Below are 20,176 nucleotides of genomic sequence, written 5' to 3' on the forward strand. Positions count from 1 at the left end.
ATCATGGGATCGGAATGGACTTGATCGACCATCTAGTGTAGGCCTGCACTGCACAATTTATGTCCCATAGAACTGAATGGAACCCACCAGCTATGAATGTCAGCCCATTAGGGACCAATGAACTTCCAATTTTTGCTGCCTGAAAAATTAGGGTGTAGGGCATCAAACAATTGCACATCGAAGGAGCCAACCTCTAGGTGGTGGCTGGAGATCTCCTGCTATCACAACTGATCTCCAGGTGATAGAGATCAGTTCACCTTGAGAAAATGGTTCGCTTTGGAAGATGGACCCCGTGGCATTATACTGCATTGAAGTCCCTCCCTTTCCCAAACTCCGCTCTCCTCAAGCTCCACCCCCAAAATCTCCAAGTATTTCACAATCTGGAGCTGGCAACCCTATGCACACCTTAGTGCCTCACTAATGGTTGGCACTCAGTTTGGTGGGTCACAACCTGGGCAGGCCTGATCTATTCCAACTTCCCCAAATACATTTCCAAAGTCGGACACTGTTTCCAATGATTGGTTCTTGCTGTTGCACACTAAGCATTTTGCCTTCATTTTCTTTCACAGAAAGGCTGACACAGTGTCAGGGATGACAACGCCTGAGCAAATGTACTTCAACATTATGAAGAGTCTACGTTATCTAAACAGTCTTCTTCCCAAAGGGAGCCATGTGATTTTAGTCGGCTTGGTCGATGGTACCTTCTTATGGGATACCGTGCATGACAGATACCATCCTCTTGGTAAATATTCCATCTTCCTTTCTTAGGCATGAGAACATGTAAGAGGTGTTCTCCAGGATCAGAGCACAGGTCCATCTAGTTCAGCATCCTGTTTCATATAGCGATCAATAAAATGCCCTGGAGGGCCAAGGAACAGGGCACAGAAACCAAGTCCTTTCCTTGGTTTTGCCTTCTAGCACTAGTACTAAGCTGTGACCAAGGGGAATTGACCGAGCCTTTTGACTTGGTCGGGGAGGTTAGACAAGATTGCCTTCTGGCTCCTTTATTGTGTAATTTATATTTGAATGATTTAGCAGTGAATCTTCAGGAGGTTTGTCACCCACCAAAGCTAGCAAACCATAGTATTCCAATCTTGCTTTATGCTGATGACACAGTTCTTTTGTCTCGTCCAAGAGTTGGATTGCAAAAGTCATTGTATTGTTTTAGGGGAGGTGTTCCAATAAACCACCATAAACCAAAGATTATGCTCTTCTCTAAGAGAAAACTCCCCTCTTTCCATTTGGTACTAGATGACATTGATGTTGATTGTGTTAAGGAGTTTGCATATCTTGGTATTATTTTATAATCTGAACTAGAACTTCCATCAAAAGGCTGTGTCTAATAGAATCAAACTGATGCAGGGGCAATTGTTAATTATTTTTATACCAAAGGTGGAAAATATATCCCTGGAGTTATTCAAGTTTTTAATCTAAAAATTATTCAAATTATTCTTTTTAGTGCTGCTATTTGGATAAATGCTGCTGATGAGTCTATAGATCATCCTCTGCTTCAGTTTCTTACAGAGGCTGTTAAATGCCCTTCAATGCGTTGCTGGTGTTGTCCTTCATTCTGAGTCTGGCCAAATGTCTCTTGAAGCTACAATTTAGGCTGTTTTTTTAGCACTGAGGAATATCTAGTTTTTTTAAAACTTGACTCGTATAGATCCTCATGGCAAAAATTTTTTGATGAGAAATTGTCCTTGATGGGCATATCATGGGATATGATAAGAGATCCTGGGAAATCAGAGGCTTTCTCTGAAATAAAAATAAAGCATATTAAAGAGATTATGTTAGCACGTTGTTTCGTGCTCGTGGCGTTTTCTCGTCTCAGTTCTTTGGAATTCCTCCCCCTCATTGCTTGACTGCTTATACCTATTTCTTGACAACTCTTGTTTCTTCTTAAGCTTTTTCTTTCTTGCTAGACTGAATGTTCCCCCTTCTATGGTTATGCAAGGTAGATACATGAACCTACATTATTCGGAAAGGACCTGCCACTGTTCTTCTGGTTCTGTTGATTCTCTAGCACACGTGCTCCTGGAATGTCACTTTTATGAGGATCTAAGATCAAGTTATATTATTCCTGTTCTAACAGATTGGACTAGTATTTCTGTGTTTGCGTTAATACCCTATTTATTAAGTGACAGTGATCCTAAGGTTACATTGGCAGTGGCAAAATTTATCTCAGTCCTTATATCCCGTAAACAATAGATTTAGAATTATGCTGCTCCAGGTTTATGAATCAAGGAGCTTCTAAAAGAGAAAGGAAAGGTACTGAGCTGTAGCCCCTGTAGTCATCCTCCACAAATCTGTCCAATCCCTTATTAAAGCCATTTATGCTAACAGCCACTGCTATATCAAGTTGCAGAAAATTTCACAATTTAATTACTCACAGAGTGAAGAAGTGTTGCCTTTTATATCCATCCTGAATCTATTAGAGTGGTTCCTCAGTTAGAGCAGTTCCTCAGTGGAACAGGCTTCCTCGGGAGGTGGTAAGCTCTCCTTCCCTGGAGGTTTTTAAGAAGAGGTTAGATGGCCATCTGTCAGCAATGCTGATTCTGTGACCTTAGGCAGATGATGAGAGGGAGGGCATCTTGGCCATCTTCTGGTCACTAGGGGTGTGGAGGGGGGAGGTAGTTGTGAATTTCCTGCATTGTGCAGGGGGTTGGACTTGATGGCCCTGGTGGTCTCTTCCAACTCTATGATTCTATTACCTATCCACACCACATGTAGGCTTACCAGGTTGCTTACTGTGGCATCAGCCTCCTACCCCCATGGGCTCTCGCCCACTCTCGCAGCAGGAGGAAACGGGGATGATGTAGCAGATGTGCTGATGTCACTTCTGGTCAGCATGGCCGTGACTCTCTAGGAATTTCCCCAGTGTCTGTTGTCTTCAGCTGAAGAGATCGAGGAATTCCTAGAGTGTCACGAGATGCTCCACCTCCCTTGCCTCACCCCTTAAAACCCCTAGGATTACCAGAAGCACACATGTCAACCCTATTACGAGTTCTAGTACTATGGGAGAGTGAGAAAAAGTTCTCTCTATGAGGCTGAAGCTCTGCCAATTGGCAATGATTTTTTTTAATGCCAGGCTTCGGAAGTTAGCAATGTTAGTTCTTTTCTCTTAGCCCAAAGCTTTTATTTGATAGTTGGGCTTAAAGCTTCTGTATGCAGAAGTCACTTTCATGATGGCTTCTTTCTATGACTTTCTGTCTGCTGAATGGCAGCATATCCAGCAATGGCAGGCAATTGCCCAAATCCGTGATTGTGTGCAGATGCACCAAACACCTGACCCAGCAAATATCTAATCCCTAAACCTCCACCATGATGGGTAGTTCTGAGATCACTGTATTTCACTGTGGCCAAAGTCAGTTCTGCGTGCAAATTCTCCATATGCACAAGAATGCTCTTAGCGAAATGGAGAAGGGGAAATTGCCGTTACCATTCACCAACCTGGAAGGTAAAAGGTAAAGGTAGTCCCCTGTGCAAGCACCGGGTCATTTCTGACCCATGGGGTGACGTCACATCCTGACATTTACTAGGCAGACTATGTTTACAGAGTGGTTTGCCATTGCCTTCCCCAGTTATCTACACTTTACCCCCAGCAAGCTGGGTACTCATTTTACCAACCTCGGAAGGATGGATGGTCGAGTCAACCTTGAGCTGGCCACCTGAAACCGACTTCTGTCTGGATCAAACTTAGGTCGTGAGCAGAGCTTTTGACTGCAGTAGTGCAGCTTAACATTCTGCGCCATGGTCCTCTCTGTCTGAAAGGCAGACCTTAAAATAAAGTATAAGAAGGAAAACTGGGGGGAAATTACAATCCACTTCTATATTCTATCATAGCTTGAGCTGAATTCATCTATAACTATGTATTTTAATTGCTATAGGAACTACTGATGTATGAGACCGCAAATCTTGCAATACTCATCAAATCCCAGGGGCCCACCTAGTGCATGAGGTTAGGGTGTCTTCTGCATTGAACACATCAAGCTGCCTTATATGCCAAGTAAAACTATTGATCTATCATTATTTTCTACTCTGATGGGCATTGAGTCTCCAAGGTCTCAGATCATGGTCTTTCACATCACTGCTCTGACTGGCAGTAGCTCTCCAGGGTCTGAAGTTGAGGTCTTTCACATCACCTATTGCTTGATCTTTTTCACTGTTGATGCCAGGAAATGGAACTTGGGACCTTCTGTGCTACGCCCCTTCCCCATTGTTGAGTCCCAGATTGAGCCTCTGGTATCCTCAGATCTCTGTGTAGGGCAGAAGTCTCATTCCTTCCAATTTAAGCAATGTTATGTAAGTATATACTAGATCAGGGGTGTCAAACATAAGCCCGCTGGCCGGATGCAGCCCCTTGAGAGCTCTTATCCGGCCCGCAAGACAGCCACGCCCCCCACTCTCAATCTGGGCTGGCAAGCCATAGCCTGCCCCAACCAAGGGATATTTATGTCATATCCGGCCCTTGTAACAATTGAGTTTGACATCCCTGTACTAGATTATAGCTATAGGCTAATTTAGCTCAGGCACTGATGGCAACAATTTAGCACTAAACTGGAAAACGCCAGTGGCATTTCCTTTGGCAAAACTGCAAATTAAATAACTGACATTTTGACAGAGGTACACAGTCGATCATGCAGTAGGACCAGTCCTAATTGTGAGGATTTCACCAAGGTAGCCAGTGTATTAAATAAGGGGGGGAAATCCACAATGAAATTAATTACAATAGTTTAAATATTAATTTCTATGCACAACCTGAGATTCTGTCGCAGTCACCTTTTATGAACATGTTACATGGAACACAAACTGGCCTTGAGGCTGTTTCCATTTTTAAAAAATGCATCATTAAGATATCTTTTTTAGCATCCTGATTTATCTGAGAATGAAGCGGGGAGGGGGGGGGACACCCTACTTTACAGGATGCTGATCAAACATGAGTGTTGCTTAATATAATGCATGTCATGGGAAATCGGTTGTGTATTTAACAGAGTGCTTGAATTCACCTCACCTGCACAGAAGAGAGATACATTTCCCTGTACGACAGAAAATATTATTTCCACCTTTAAAGCCCAGCCTATCTGAGCTATGAAAAGTGAAAACCATGATTGTACACAGTCACCTTTAATCTTCTTCCTTGATATGAAATGGCTAAATTTGTTTTGGAGAGCGAAAGGCTCCCTATCATTCATAGTCCCTGAGATTTCAGCAGACTATTATAGCTCTCTCTCTCTTGCTTGATTGCTTGAAAATAGAGGGGGGAAAGTGTGCTGTGTGCGGAACAGAAAACAGTGACTGTTCAGTGGGGCTGAGACAAATGGTACGGTGGGAACTTGCTTGCATTGCTATAGTTGATCCCACAACATGGAAGCCCAAATCTTTGGGCTGCAGGTTAGAAGGTAAAGAAACATCGGTGGTTGGGAGGGAAGGCTTTCTTTTAAAAGAGGCACATTAGTACTTACTTATTCGCCTTTCCCCCCTGACCTGGATAGCCCAGGCTAGCCCAGGTCTTTTATGCATGCCTGTTTCACTCGCTGTCACCCCTCCGATGACTTTGGGTCTTTGTGTTGATTATGCATGCCATTTCTGACTGTCAGAGGTTGCCTCGCTCTCCCCATGCGTCTCCCCACGATTTGCCCACATTTTCAAATTCAAGATAAAACAGGTCTCTGAGAACTTGAAAAGCTATGGGGGCACCACAAGCTGCAAGCTGATAGCAAAAAAAAAAAGGGAGGACTGCTTATATGGCTTGAACAAAAATTGTAAGGTCTGCCTCGTCCTGCTTGCAGCAGTAGCTAGTCATGTTGCTAACTCTGGCTTGGGAAATGCCATGAGATTTGAGCATCTGCTTGGCATGGAAAAGGTCCCAGGTTCAATCACCAGCATCTCCAATTAAAGGGACTAGGCTGGAGAATTCTTTGTGATCCTGCTAGAGAACCAGAATATTGGTCAATTGAAAGCTATATTTGTTGAAAGAATTGGCTGATGAAGCTTATTGGCAAAAATGTATCCGGGTAAGCGTTCCCTTCTTCGTTCGTGATGCCTCTCCTCCCTGCGGCGCCGGGGTTTTCCCGGCTCCCAGCTCCCGCTCCGCCCTGTCCTTGCGGGGTGAAGACTTGTCAGCCTTCGGGCGTTTTTGCTGCTGTGTGTTTGGGACGCTCATTGATCACACTGTGACTCTTTCACTCTTGCATTGGGTCTTACCACAGCCTTAACATCACTTCACCAATTACTCTTTCGCTTTAATGTTTCAAAAGGACTTTGGAATGCCTCTGTGCATATGTTCCTAAATGCTGTAAATATCTATGTAAATAATAGTGATAAGAATAAGATTAATAAGAACCATCCACTGTGATATATTACAGTTTATTGTCATTTATTGTGAGCCTTGTGCTGTTCATTTCCTGCACAGGAAACATAGCAGGTATGAAAGGTGACAAGTTTTAAAATGTTCCTGTTTTTCAGGCCAGTTAAACAAAGACATCACATACAAACAAATTTATTCGTTTCTCAGCTGTCTTAAGGTAAGGCATCCCACCTAGTTGTATTTTTCATATGAACGATACACAATAGATAAAATGACATGGTCCCTCAGCTGGATCAAAATCTTGGATGGAAGAAGAAGTGGTTTGGAGCCACACAAGAACCTCTCCTTTAGGAAGAATGGAAAGGTACTGAGTAAAGAACAGGGATAAATATCCATGTGAAAATGTGTAAGATTGTTGGGTAGACGGTGCATGCGCTGCAGGGATGGCTTTATCACTAGGCGGCATTTTGAAAGGTGCAGCATAGTGGAAGCAGTAGGAAGTGGAAGGTGTTCCCTCCCCCCCATATTCTGCTATACTTGAGTAGCACATCTGTTTAGAATGTTTGAGACTTTTGGGAGCAACATGCCCCAAGGCCAGATGGGAGGGGTGATACCCTGGAGTATGCTGACATCCAGCATGCATTTGGCGTGGAGAGGGATTTAGTTGAGGAAACCAAAGTTCTTGTAGGCCATCCCGTGCTTTTAGCATTCTAAACGTGTAATGCATTGACTAGCCCTGATAGTAGATAATGGTACAGAGATAGTTGTCTGCAGTTATATCTGTTCAGAAAGGCTATTTCCTGAATTTTGGTAATCCCCCTTGATTGTCCCCGCTGACTGTGCATTTCCTGTCATGTTCTAAAAGTATAACCCAAGGCATAAAGTACTTCTGGCACTCAGAATGATTTGAAAAGAGAGAGCCAGCGTGGTGTGGTTGTTAAGAGTGTTGGACTCTAATCTGGAGAACCGGGTTTGATTCCCCACTCCTCCACATGAGTGGTGGACTCTAATCTGGTGAACCGGGTTGGTTTCCCCACTCTTACACATGAAGCCAGCTGGGTGACCTTGGGCTAGTCACAGTTCTCTCAGAATTCTCTCAACCCCACCTACCTCACAGGTTGCCTGTTGTGGGGAGAGGAAGGGAAGGAGACTGAAAGTAGTTTGGTTCTCCTTAAAAGGTAGAGAAAGTCGGCATATAAAAACCAACTCTTCTTCTTCTTGCCTATCTGCTTGTTCTCTCTGTCATATACGAAATGGTTAAAACAACATTTCCAATTCATACAGGTCAATCCTTGCAATGGCTGGTTATCTTCAAATGCCACACTTAGGAACGTCAGCACAGAGGTAAGCTTAGAATGTAATATAGAAACAATTTGAAATTATGGGTTGGATCTAGTCGTCCTTCTTGCTAAATAAAGAATATTCCAGTAGAGGAAAACTCCTGTCTATCTGTTAAATTTTTGTGCTGCCCTTCCAAGGAGCTCTGCAATATATAGAAAAATAATTTTTAATACATTTGCTTGTAAAAATGGTGGATTACAGGCTGTAAAGTGGCATTCTTCCTTCTTAGAAGAAAGCAGGGAAGGCATCTTCTAAAATGGTAGCTGTTGCAACTTGTGCTTACATCATCTGGTTTTATATGCAAATTATGTATATTTAATTGATCCACTTATCTTGCTACTTGCCTAATATGTCTTTAGGTCTGTCACCCAATAAACTAAGGCCGTTTTTTAATGCTGCTGTTGTTTTGCTAGAGAAATCACATCTCATAGACTCTAACGCTACTAAGAGTCAAGATTCCTTTGCTTGGCTTTTAAAATCCTAAGGACTTGATTCAGGTTTGTATGCATTTGCACACTACGACCAATCTTGCAAGGAGTGGGATGACTGTGAAGATCTGTTCCTCTATCAGAAGTGTTTTTTTCCTCCGGTTGGAGACTTGCCCTGGTGCAAGATGCAAAAGCAACAGAAGAAAACGCTTGTGCTAGCGGAATGGATCCATGGAAGAAGAAGAATTCATTTTTATATGTCGACTTTCTCTACCACTTAAGGAAGAATCAAACCAGCTTACAATCACCTTCCCTTCCCCTCCCAACAACAGACACCCTATGAGGTAGGTGAGACTGAGAGAGCTGTGACTAGCCGAAGGTCACCCAGCTGGCTTATTAAGTAGGAGTGGAGAAACAAATCCAGTTCACCAGATTAGCATCCACCGCTCATGTGGAGGAGAGGGGGATCAAACCCAGTTCTCCAGATCAGACTCCACCGCTCCAAACCACTGCTCTTAAACACTACACCACGCCGGCTCTCAGTCTAACCCAGTGGTCGGCAAACTCATTAGTCAACAGAGCCAAATATCAACAGTACAACGATTGAGATTTCTTTTGAGAGCCAAATTTCTTAAACTTAAACTATATAGGTAGGTACACTGTTTATTAACTTAATAAACTTTAATTAAAGTTTTAAGTCTTAATTAAACTATAGGTACACTGACAAGGGGGGAGGGAGATAGAGACCAAATAAAAGGCAAGTTACTTTAGACAATTGTGAGAAGCATGTTTGTGGGATCGGCGCCCTTACTCCACCCCCCTCACCGTCCTGCAAAATCTGAACTCAAGAGACCTCCACGTGATCTTGCTGCCCGTCTGCCTCTGCATCAGGGTCGCCTCGCCGGGGGGGGGGGAATCTAGCCGTTTGTTGTCGTCGTCGTCCCCCTCGCTGGATCCGACCAAAAAGGCAGGCATAGCCAAACAGGGTGGTAATAGAGAGGAGGGGGAGGAAGAGGTGTGTGGGGGGGTGAATCGTCGTGAGGGCTAACCTGGGCCGTTTACTCACAGGAGGTTTTGCCTTGGATTTGCCCCTCTTCAAATGCACATTTTCCCCATCCAAATTCTCAAAACTCCACAATGAGCCACCAGCAAGTTTTGAGAATTTGGATGGGGAAAATGTGCATTTGAAGAGGGGCAAATCCAAGGCAAAACCTCCCGTGCGTAAACGGCCCTGTTTGGAGCGATCCGGAGTTAAGATGTCCAAGCGTCCGAGGGGACGTTCATCAGGCGAGGAGAACCGAAGGCTCCTGGCCTCTTTTTGCAATTAAAAAGCAAACCGAAAAATGGATCGAGAAGGGGAGGGGGGGTTAAAAAAAACACCCAGCTACTCTCCCCCCTGCCGGCTTTCGTCTTCCTCCTCCACGCAGCAGCGAAAGGGGGAAAATGAATCAAGCTGGCTGGGAGAGTGGCGGGCAGGGAGGAGGAGAAGGGGGGGGAGGCGCAATAATGCAAGGCAGCTGCAGCAGGAGGCAGGAATGAGTGAGCCGGGAAGCAGGAGGGCTGCGAGCTCAGCGAGGGAGGCGCATCACGAGCAACTGAACCAGCCTCCAAGTGGAAAGGGGGGGAGAAAGAATATCATCCAGACCGACACCCCCGCGTGCGCCTGCGTGCCCGCACGTAGTCATTTGTGGCAGAGCCGCACGCAAGGGGCCAAAGAGCCTCCTGCGACTCGCGAGCCGCGGTTTGCCGACCACTGGTCTAACCCAACTGTTTTAAATGCCTGCAACATGCTCAATAGACTTCAGTTTCTTTGCCCCGGAGAAAGAGCCAGTTCTGATCTCCAACGGGACACCTGCTTAGTCATCTTATGGAACTACACTTGTGAGAGCCAGCCTGGTGTCATTAGGGTGCCAGGCTTAGATTGGAGTGACCCAGGCTTAGTTTCCAATTTGGCCATGTTGCTTACTGGGTGACCTTGCTCCTATCCCCTTTTTCTCAGCCTTACCTACTTCATAGGGTAGCTTTGAGAATAAAAAGGTGGGTGCTTCCTTCAACTTCTTGGAGGAAGGCCAGGATTAAACTGCAATAATAAATTAATAAAACAGAGATATTCTGCCAGGACTATAGTTGAGGGCCGCAACGGTTTATCATCAGAGCTGGCCTCCCTACCCCCTTTTTATGCTGTTATTAATTTATATTGGGAGCCCTAACTGCTTCTTCAGGCCACTACAATCTTATTCTTTTACGATGAGTGCCATCTACCAGCCAGCATGGTGTAGTGGTTAAGAATGGTGGTTTGCAGCAGTGGACTCTAATCTGGAGAACTGGGTTTGATTCCCTACTCCTCCACATAAACGGCGGAGTCTAATCTGCTGAACGGGGTTGGTTTCCCTACTCCTCCACATGAAGCCAGCTGGGTGACTTTGGGCTAGTCACAGCTTTGTTAGAGCTCTGTCAACCCCACCTACCTCACAGGGTGTATGTTGTGGGGAGGGGAAGGGAAGGTGATTGTAAGCCGGTTTGATTCTTCCTTAAGTGCTAGAGAAAGTCGGCATATAAAAACAAACTCTTCTTCTTCTACTTCTTCTTCTTCTTCTTCTTCTTCTTCTTCTTCTTCTTCTTCTTCTATAGTTTATATAGGGCAGGGTTGGGGAGGGGAGGGACTTCAATGCTATAGACTCCAATTGCCAAAGCAGCCATTTTCTCCAGGGGAACTGATCTCTATCGCCTGGACATCAGTTGTAATAGTAGGAGATCTTCAGCTAGTACCTGGAGGTTGGCAACCCGAAACCCTATCTGTACCTATGGAATGCTTTGTACCATCGTATGCTTTGATTTGTTTGAAGACTTGATCCTTGGAACAGAACCTTCCAGCATGTATCATTGTGGCCTTGAAACAAAGGCTGTGTAAGCAAGGCCAATTATTGTGGTTTGGTTGTGCAACTTTGATTTTTTTTTTTATAAATTTTTATTAAGATTTTTTTAACAACAACAAAAAATATCAAACAAAAAACAGTACATATAACAGCAACAACAACAACAAAAAGAAAAAAAAGAAAAAAATCAATAAGTAACAAAAATTAAAAAATACATAATACAAACTCGGAGGAGTATCCATATATCTTACTTATTACAATCTCAAATATCAAAGTTCTTATATTAAAAAAAAGAAAAGAAGATACCCCTTCCCCCACCACCCACCAGTAACAGTGACCCTTCACCCGACTTCCGTAGCAGGTGTCTAATCAGATTTTACTATTAAAAATACAAAGGTATAAAATTACTCTGATTTCTACAACTCGTTAATTATAACCATAAAATCCATTTTTGCCATCTTATCCCAATATGAGGCGGCTTTTGACCAAGTTTGTTTAAACTTTTCCATATCTTTCCCATGTAGGAAATCTGTTAATTTGGCCATCCTCATATATATCCATAACTTCTCTCTCCAGATATTAATTGAAGGTTTATTCACTTGCTTCCAAACTTTAGCTATTACAATTCTTGCAGCAGCAAAGCTATACTGGCAAACAGTTCTATCTTCATCATTCATATTTTTTGGTGGTATTCCCAATAAGCAAAATAATGGTTTTCTTTTCACACTACCATTAATCAAATTATTTGTTTCCTTCAAAACTTTCTTCCAAAATTTTTTGATTTTTTTACAAAACCACCATACATGCATATATGTACCTCTTTCCTCACCACATTTCCAACACAGTCCCCTGTCTTCTCTGTTTATTTTAGAAATCATCACTGGTGTTATATGCCATCTGTAAAACATTTTGTATAAATTTTCTCTAATTTCATTGGTTATTGTAAATTTAAATTCTTTTTTCCATAATTTTTCCCATAGTTCCTGATCTATGTTAAAACCTAGCTCCTTCATCCATTTAATCATAATTGGTTTAACCCTTTCTTGTTCTAAATTAATTTCCATTAACAATTTATACATTCTACCTATCAGTCCTTTATTTCCTTTTATTAATATTTTCTCTAATTCTGATTTATTTCTATTAAATCCAATTTGGTTGTCTTTATTAAATATATCTCTTATTTTATAGTATAGAAACCAATCCTTTATATCCAGTTCTTCTCTACTTTTTAGAATCCATATCCCTTCTTTCCAGTTAATAATATTTCTATATATATCCATTTCTAAATTCAGCTGAATTCCTCTTCTCATAAAAGCTTCCACTGGATTGAGCCATCCAGGAGTTTTATTTTCTAATATCTTTCTATACTTTTTCCACACTTTAAACAAACCAGCTCTAACAAAATGAATATTAAAATCTCTATTTACTTTTTCTTTCTCATACCATAAGTAAGCATGCCATCCAAAACGTAAATTATAACCTTCCAATTCTAATAATTCAATATCCTCTAACATTATCCAAGATTTCAACCATACAAAGCATGCTGCTTCATAATACGTTTTTAAATCTGGTAAGCCTAACCCACCTGTTTCTCTTAATTGAATCAAATTGTTGTAGGCTATTCTATGTTTTCCTTTATTCCACAAGAAATTTAAAATATCTTTTTTCCATATCTTAAATATTTTAACCCCCTTATTGGTAAATTTTGAAATAAAAAAAGCATTTTGGGTAAAACCATCATTTTAACAACTGAAATTCTACCCCATAATGATAAAGGTATTCTTTGCCAGTTTTTCAAGTCTGTATTAATTTGGTAGCATGTTTTTATATAATTGTTTTTAAATAGATTAAAATTATTTGAAGCTAACCAAATACCCAAATACTTTATTTTTTGTTCTATAGTAAAACCATAATTTTTTGATAATTCTTGTGTGCAACTTTGATTTTTAAATGACATACTGAATTTCACATTTATTTTCCTGCACAGAAGCTGGAGCGCTCTGGCGGTGCTGCAAAGCTCATGTGTTGTTTTATTGTTTAGATTAGTGTGAGCTGCACTGAACTCTTGGCAGGATAAAAATTCTCCTAACTGTAAATGCACATTTCTCTCCCCCAGAGGGCAATGCAACTTTCCAGCATCCTGAGAGGAATAGCAGAATCTGAGAAATATGCCAATTTTGATCTTTTCTACATGGATTACCCACTGAAAGAAAGTATGTTGCTTTTATATTTGCCGAAAGCATTTATAGTAGCTGCCGAATAGTCCAGACTAACATGCTCTTGTCGGAAGCTAAGCAGGGTTGCCACAACCAGTACTTGGGAGACCACCAATGAAGGTCTGGGTTGCTGTGAGGATAAAATGCAGGCAAGAAGAAAGGTATAAGCTGCTTTGAGTCCCTGTTGTAGAGAAAAGTGTGATATAAATGAAGTAAATAAATAATAAATATAGCCGAAGTTGGGGGCCAGATAAAAGGTAGGTTGGTGGCTGGGTGGGTGGGACGGAGAAGGGGTTTCCAGGTTCCACGACGACACCGGCAGGAGCTTTGTGAGGTCGGGGTTGGGGGGCAAAGACGCTCCAGCGCACTCCTCCAAAAACTCTATGGAAACCATAGAGTTTGGGGGGAGAGTACTAGAGCATTACCAGCACTACCGGGGTAAACCTGGAAGTGACAGCATCGCGCCGCGTGCACACCATGCACATGGATCACCCCCCCTCAGCTGGCCTACTTCCACCCACCTTCCAGCTGAGGGGCAGCGGGCAGCCCGGTGAGTTCACCACCGGGCAGTTGGGAACCCTAGAAAGAGAGAAGGAATCAGAGAAAGCTAAGGATATGGAGGTTACCAGGAGGAGGAAAAGAGGAAATAGTATGGGGAAGGGTATATGGGGGAGATGAGTGCCCCTGAATGTCCTTGCTGGTTCCCAGCATGCAACTGGACCTGGCCTGGCAGCTGGCACCCATAACAACTGGGCCGTAGTTTTCCCTGGTAGGGAAGCAGGTAGGGAAGGAGGAAAACCTGAAGACTGAGGGCAGATAAAGGTGGGCTGCCTGGTGTGGGAAGGAGCGAAGGAAGCAGGAAAAGGGGAGAGGCTATGGGGGATTTCAGGGAAGGGAAAGAGGATATTGGGGGGAGGGGAAATGAGATGCCCTTTGCAAGTCCCCCACTTGAATATTTATCTAATATTATATGTTAATATCCAAATAAATCCACAGATTCAGAACAAATGTGTTTAACTGCAAGGGCTTACGTGGCTTCAGTCTGTGCTATAATTGTTGCCTTCTCATTTTGAAGAGTTGTTTATTTAGTAATTGCCGAGGTTCATAAGAGCCAGGGCATTTGTTGTTTCAAGAAGTTCCAAGATTTCATTGCCAGGTTTCATGGATGCAGCCCAGTAGCTCATGGCCCTAACATTGCAATACCAAGTTTGCTGCGTGCACCACCTCCCCTGTTGTTCCACTTTTTTGCAGGAGGGACTGGGATTTTTGAAATCAAAATTAAAACCCACTGGCATGTGTTTCTTTAGCATTTCTGTCTCTGTGAATGCTGGCAATCTGCATTCAAACTAGGGTTGCCAGGTTGCTGGAAATGGTGGGCAATTGCCTGCCAATCCAGCAGCCTGCTTGTAGCAGCAGCTGCACGCACAGCTGCATGCAATGTAGGGTTGCCAGGTCCCTCTTTGCCACCGGCGGAAGGTTTTTGGGATGGAGCCTGAGGAGGGCGAGGTTTGGGATGGCAAGGGACATCGATGCCTTAGAGTCCAATTGCCAAAGCAGCCATTTTCTCCAGGTGAATTGTGCTGGTCTGTGACCGTAACAATAAAACTAACTAACTAACTCCAGGTGAACTGATCTCTATTGGCTGGAGATCAGTTGTAATAGCAGGAGATCTCCAGCCACCACCTGGAGGTTGGCAACCCTGCAAATAGAGCTGGGCGATCTGGCTGCGACATCGGTCATCCCATTGATCGCCAGAGTTGATTTGGCTGATCTGGCTGGCTAGGCAGGTGTCCCCTACCTCCCTCACCACTCCATGTGCGTCCCTCCTGAAGCTGCACACTTGGTGGAAGAGGACGACCATCCCAGACAGGAGTGTACCGTTCTTCGGCAACCCTAGTGCAACATGCTTACTTCACTTCTGGGTTTAGTCCTGGAAGCACTGCATTGCAAAGGAGCCCTTTGCCACTCAAACCCAGGGGCTTGAGTGGTAAAGGACCCCTTCGTGATGTGGTGCTTCCGGCACTAAACTCGGAAGTGGCGTAAGCACATCGTGCGCACCCGCACCCTCATGCAGCCACCCAACCCCAACCCCAAAAACCTCCCACTGGTGAAGAGGGAGGACCTGGCAACCCTAATTCAAATCCCCTACTGGGGGCCCTCTCCTTTTCACTGTATTTCCTGGTGCTGGAGAGAAAAGTTATTCCCCCCGTTTTGACTTCTCCACGTGCAGTATGTGCCAGCTCCCACCCACCCACGCAATCTTACAGCTTCCAGTTCAACCGTGCTCTTTTCTTTTTAAACAGGCAGTCCTCCCAGCTGCTGTATGGCCGCAGGGAGAGCAAGTCGAGTCCAGGGAACCAGGACTCGATTCTTTAAACATAACATCTAGCTTGGCTCTAAATAGCAGCAGAGTGTATTTACATGCATCAAGCTTGTCTGGGGAAAGTTTTTCCCCCCTTGGGCACATACTGTGTAAAACTTGAAATCCCATGTCTCCTGACTGATTGTTAATATTTCCCTCAGTTGTGTGTTTTCATTGTTCCTGAATAAATATCATTGCTGTTCACTTTAAAAAAGTAAACTACCTTGTTCCTGTCAGTTTACCTCATTACCCCTCATATACTACTTTACTGATGGCTTGGGACGTTTTATATTCAGATCCCCCTTACATCCTGTTGAACCTTTTTAATCCCACAGGAGATCCCAGTGCAGTGGGTAGTTGGGAAATACATGGGGTGGGTGGGTGTCCAGCCTCAGGAAAACTGACACACACACAGGCACTGTAAGAACTGCATAAGCATGAGCATAACTCATGAGCATGCACAGGATGAAATCCTAATGTTGGTACTGCTCTCATCATAGGGGAGAAATGTCCACATATTCTCATGAGAATGTAGAAATGTAGAAATGCCCATGAGCAGTCTCCTTTTCCTGGGCCAGTGGTGTTTTCTTGTTTATGATGAATAGGTCATCTTACTCCTTTATCCTGAGGAAAATGAGAGGTTCTCTACACCACCGTTCAACTCGTATTGAGACGGTTTGCAGTGGGACACGTACAACTGCAAGTTCTGCTTGTGGTGAATGACCAAGAGCAATGGTTCTCAACCAGCGGTGCGCAATAGTAGTTGAGGTGGGATGCAGGGGCTGTGTAACGATTACTAAGAATTTGCTCTCCCTCAGTCCCCATGTCTACCTGCCAGTTTGATGTGCCATCTTCTGCCAACCCTAACTGCCACGGATTATCCACCTTTTGGCATGTTAATCACAAAGCGACTGTAAACATTTCAGTTTTGTCCTTGGGGAAAGTGGCCTTTTTGTTTCTAACATGTTGAGACCCAGGTTCTTGGAGACAGTGGCCGTTTATGCAGGGCTGCTTCCCTTGTGGTCACCCTGCCAACGGCTCCGGCGCCTCGTTTTGATCATGCGTGCCTTTCCCGGCCATCAGAGGTTGCCTCGCTCTCCCCGTGCATTTCTGCGTGTTCTGCCCGCGTTTTAGGGATTCTCGCTAAAACAGCCTCTGGAAAACATGGACAAAACGCACGGGGAGAGCGAGGCGACCTCTGGCGGTCGGGAAAGGCACGCGTGATCAAAACAAAGCACCAGTACAGTCGGCAGGGGTGACCACGAGGGAAACAGCCCTGCACAGATGGCCAGTGATCTGTTGAACATAAGTTACAAAAGGCTAAGAACCACTGATCATTCTATAGCACCTTGATGAGGAACTATCACAAACTGTCACGTGAGCTCACGAGGCTGCCTTATAGTGAATCAGACCCTTGGTCTGCCAAGGTCAGTACTGCCTACTCACACAGGCAGCAGCTTTCCAGGACCCCAGGTAGAGGTCTTTCACTTCACCTACTACCTGTTCCTTTTAACTGGAGATGCTGGGGGTTGAATCAGGGACCCTCTGCAGGCCAAGCAGACGCTCTGTCACTGAGCCACCGCCCTCCCCTACTTCGGCTTCACTGATGTTTCTGTTGATGAGCCATATAAGAAAGTAATTGTGTGTAACTTGTTGTAGAGGGAGATGTACTGCAAGACAGACATGAGTGTGTATATCTCCCATCCACACCTTACCATCCGAACGCTATTGGTTGTCTCTATCCGAATGCACCAACATTGTGTTGATGTGCCTCCTGATTCCCTATAGAATCTAGAGAGGAGGGTGGGTTTGAACTTGTATGAAGCAGCGGTTTGTTCCAGCCCTTGGAATGTGTGTGTGCGTTTCTTCTGCAGGGAAGGGGGAAGGGATACTGCGAAACAGCTTCTGCCAGCTAATGGCCTTAGCTTGCATGTATGTCTGAATGTCAGGAAATGATTCCTTCGGCACAACAGTGTCAATTCAGATCTGCACCCAGTCAGCTGTTACATTTGCAAGCCCAGCAAGGAACCGTGGTTCCGTGCCTGGAAATTTCCTGCTGGACTGGAGCCTTATCGCTCTGAGGTCTGTGTGTGTGTGTTAAGTGCCATCAAGTCACTTCCGACTCATGGTGACCCTATGAATGAAAGTCCTCCAAAATGTCCTATCTTTGACAGCCCTGCTCATATCCTGCAAATTGAAGGCCGTGGCTTCCTTTATTGAGTCCATCCATCTCTTGTTGGGTCTTCCTCTATTCCTGCTGCCCTCAACTTTTCCTAGCATGACTGAGGTCTACCAACCTTTTTTTTATTTGACAGTCCTGTTTATTAGTTATGCAATCACTGATTTCTTTGCTGACCATTTGAATTACTGAGGGAGCTCGTTCAATCAAAACCCATTCTGAGTAACTTCTTAATATTTCATAAGCGTTATTGTCAGTTTGCTAATGATCCAAATTATTTTCAACTAGGAAGTCAAATGGGAGGCAATCAGTACAGCTTACCTTCTCACATAGGAAAACAAAAGCCAATCACTGCAAAAGAGATCCCTGCTCTGAAAGCGTTTCACACAGCCCTGTAAGCACCTGCGATTAAAGGCTTCTGCTTAGTAGAACCGTCAGTTGTCAAGTTTCCTTTCTAAGCTGCCTCCGCTATCATCACTGACCTATTTTCCAAGGATTTTGTGTGTGCTCAAGTTGATGCAAAACCTTTTTGGAGTCTCAAAGTATGAAATATTGAGCAGCAGCTGCAATCTAAATTTTTCACTTTGGATGAAGTCCTAATTCTTTTGGAGTTTGAGTTCTCTGGCATGTCGTCGGGGTAAATCCCCTGGCCACGCATTTTAGAATGTCTCTGAAGTCTGGCCATTTTCTAATGTTTTTTTCTTCTCTCGGCAGCATTTGCATATTACTGTTTTGAATGCTGTGTCTACCGAAGACAGTTGGTTGTTCACAGAGTTGATGTTGGTATGACAGGGCTGTCGATGCTGTGGTTGTGCACAATCATCCCGCTTTCATGGGGGTTTTGTAGTGCTTCGGGAACTTGAAAAAGCTGACAGGTTTGATAGCAGGACAAAATAAATGAGTATGTACATTATAGACTACCAAAGATCCATCATTGTACCATCAACTCTTTCTCCAGCCATGAATGCAAATGACATTGTTGATTGATGGGTTATGTATGTGTCTTTCTTTCTTTCTTTCTTTCTTTCTTTCTTTCTTTCTTTCTTTCTTTCTTTCTTTCTTTCTTTCTGTCCTTCTTTCTTTCTTTCTTTCTATCATAGGCTGATTTACAAAAGTATTTTGTCAGACTCACTGAGGGCCATGTGTGTTTGTGTTCATGCAAGACACCTGAGGGGCAGAACAGACTGGAAACGACTGCAACTATCAAACCTGGCTTGCCCATTGGTTGGCTGATAAGTTTCCATTCTCTGGGTGAATATAGAACATAAGAACGTAAGAGAAGCCATGCTGGATCAGCCCAAGGCTCATCAAGTCCAGCAGTCTGTTCACATAGTGGCCAACCTGTAGGAAGCCCACAAACAAGATAGCATTATCATGCCTGTGTTCCACAGCACCTAATATAACAGGCATGCTCCTCTGATTCTGGAGAGAATAGGTATGCATCATGACTAGTATCCATGTTTACTAGTAGCCAAGAATAGCCCTCTCCTCCATGAACATGTCCACTCCCCTCTTAAATCCTTCCAAGTTGGCAGCCATCACCACATCCTGGGGCAGGTGGTTCCACAATTTAGCTATGCATTGTGTGAAGAAATACTTCCTTTTATCTGTTTTAACAACATAAGAAAGGCCCTGCTGGATCAGACCAAGGCCCATCAAGTCCAGCAGTCTGTTCACACAGTGGACAACCAGGTGCCTCTAGGAAGCCACTAACAAGACGACTGCAGCAGCACCATCCTGCCTGTGTTCCACCTCACCCAAAATAATAGGCATGCTCCTCTGATACTAGAGAGAATAGGTAAGCAGCATGACTAGTATCCATTCTAACTAACAGCCATGAATCTCTCACTCTCCAGCTTCAGCAGATGAGCCTGAGTTCTGGTGTTATGAGAGAGGGAGAAAAGCTCTCCCTGTCCACTCTCTCCATACCATGCAAAATTTTATAGACCTCTATCATGTCTCCCCTTAACCGCCTTCTTTCCAAGCTAAACAGCCCTAAGTGTTTTAACCGCTCCTCATAAGGCAGTTCTCTAGCCCCCTGATCATTTTGGTTGCTCTTTGCTGCACCTTCTCAAGCTCTGCAATATCCTTTTTTAGGTGTGGTGACCAGAACAGTACACAGTATTACAAGTGTAGTCTCACCATAGATTTGTACAAGGGCAGTATGACAGCAGCATACACAGGCAGGATGCTGCTGCTGCAGTTATCTTGTTTGTGGGCTTCCTAGAGGCACCTGGTTGGCCACTGTGTGAACAGACTGCTGGATTTGATGGGCCCTGGTCTGATCCAGCATGGCTTTTCTTATATTCCTATGTTCTTAATCTTGTAAAATCAAACTGACCAAATTATAGTTTATTTTTAACAACTGTGAACAATACATTATTGGAGGAAAGCTGTGATCTGCACCATTTTATTTAAAAAATTTTTTTTAAGTGGACTAAGTTGCTATTCATTAGGAGTTGAATGA

At 43.8% G+C, this 20,176-nt stretch overlaps 1 protein-coding gene across 1 annotated transcript in view; it reads left to right on the plus strand.

The window, feature by feature from the left end:
- Nucleotides 1–20,176, plus strand: part of AOAH (acyloxyacyl hydrolase) — an 89,340-nt gene that overhangs the window by 63,518 nt on the left and 5,646 nt on the right. Inside the window, exons 17-20 of the mRNA XM_056857043.1 lie at nt 570–742; nt 6,466–6,524; nt 7,592–7,651; nt 13,069–13,165. Of these exons, the coding sequence (XP_056713021.1) occupies nt 570–742; nt 6,466–6,524; nt 7,592–7,651; nt 13,069–13,165 (389 nt within the window). The remainder of the gene's footprint in view (nt 1–569; nt 743–6,465; nt 6,525–7,591; nt 7,652–13,068; nt 13,166–20,176) is intronic.

Source organism: Euleptes europaea, chromosome 11 (assembly GCF_029931775.1).
Source record: "Euleptes europaea isolate rEulEur1 chromosome 11, rEulEur1.hap1, whole genome shotgun sequence".
NCBI lineage: Eukaryota > Metazoa > Chordata > Lepidosauria > Squamata > Sphaerodactylidae > Euleptes > Euleptes europaea.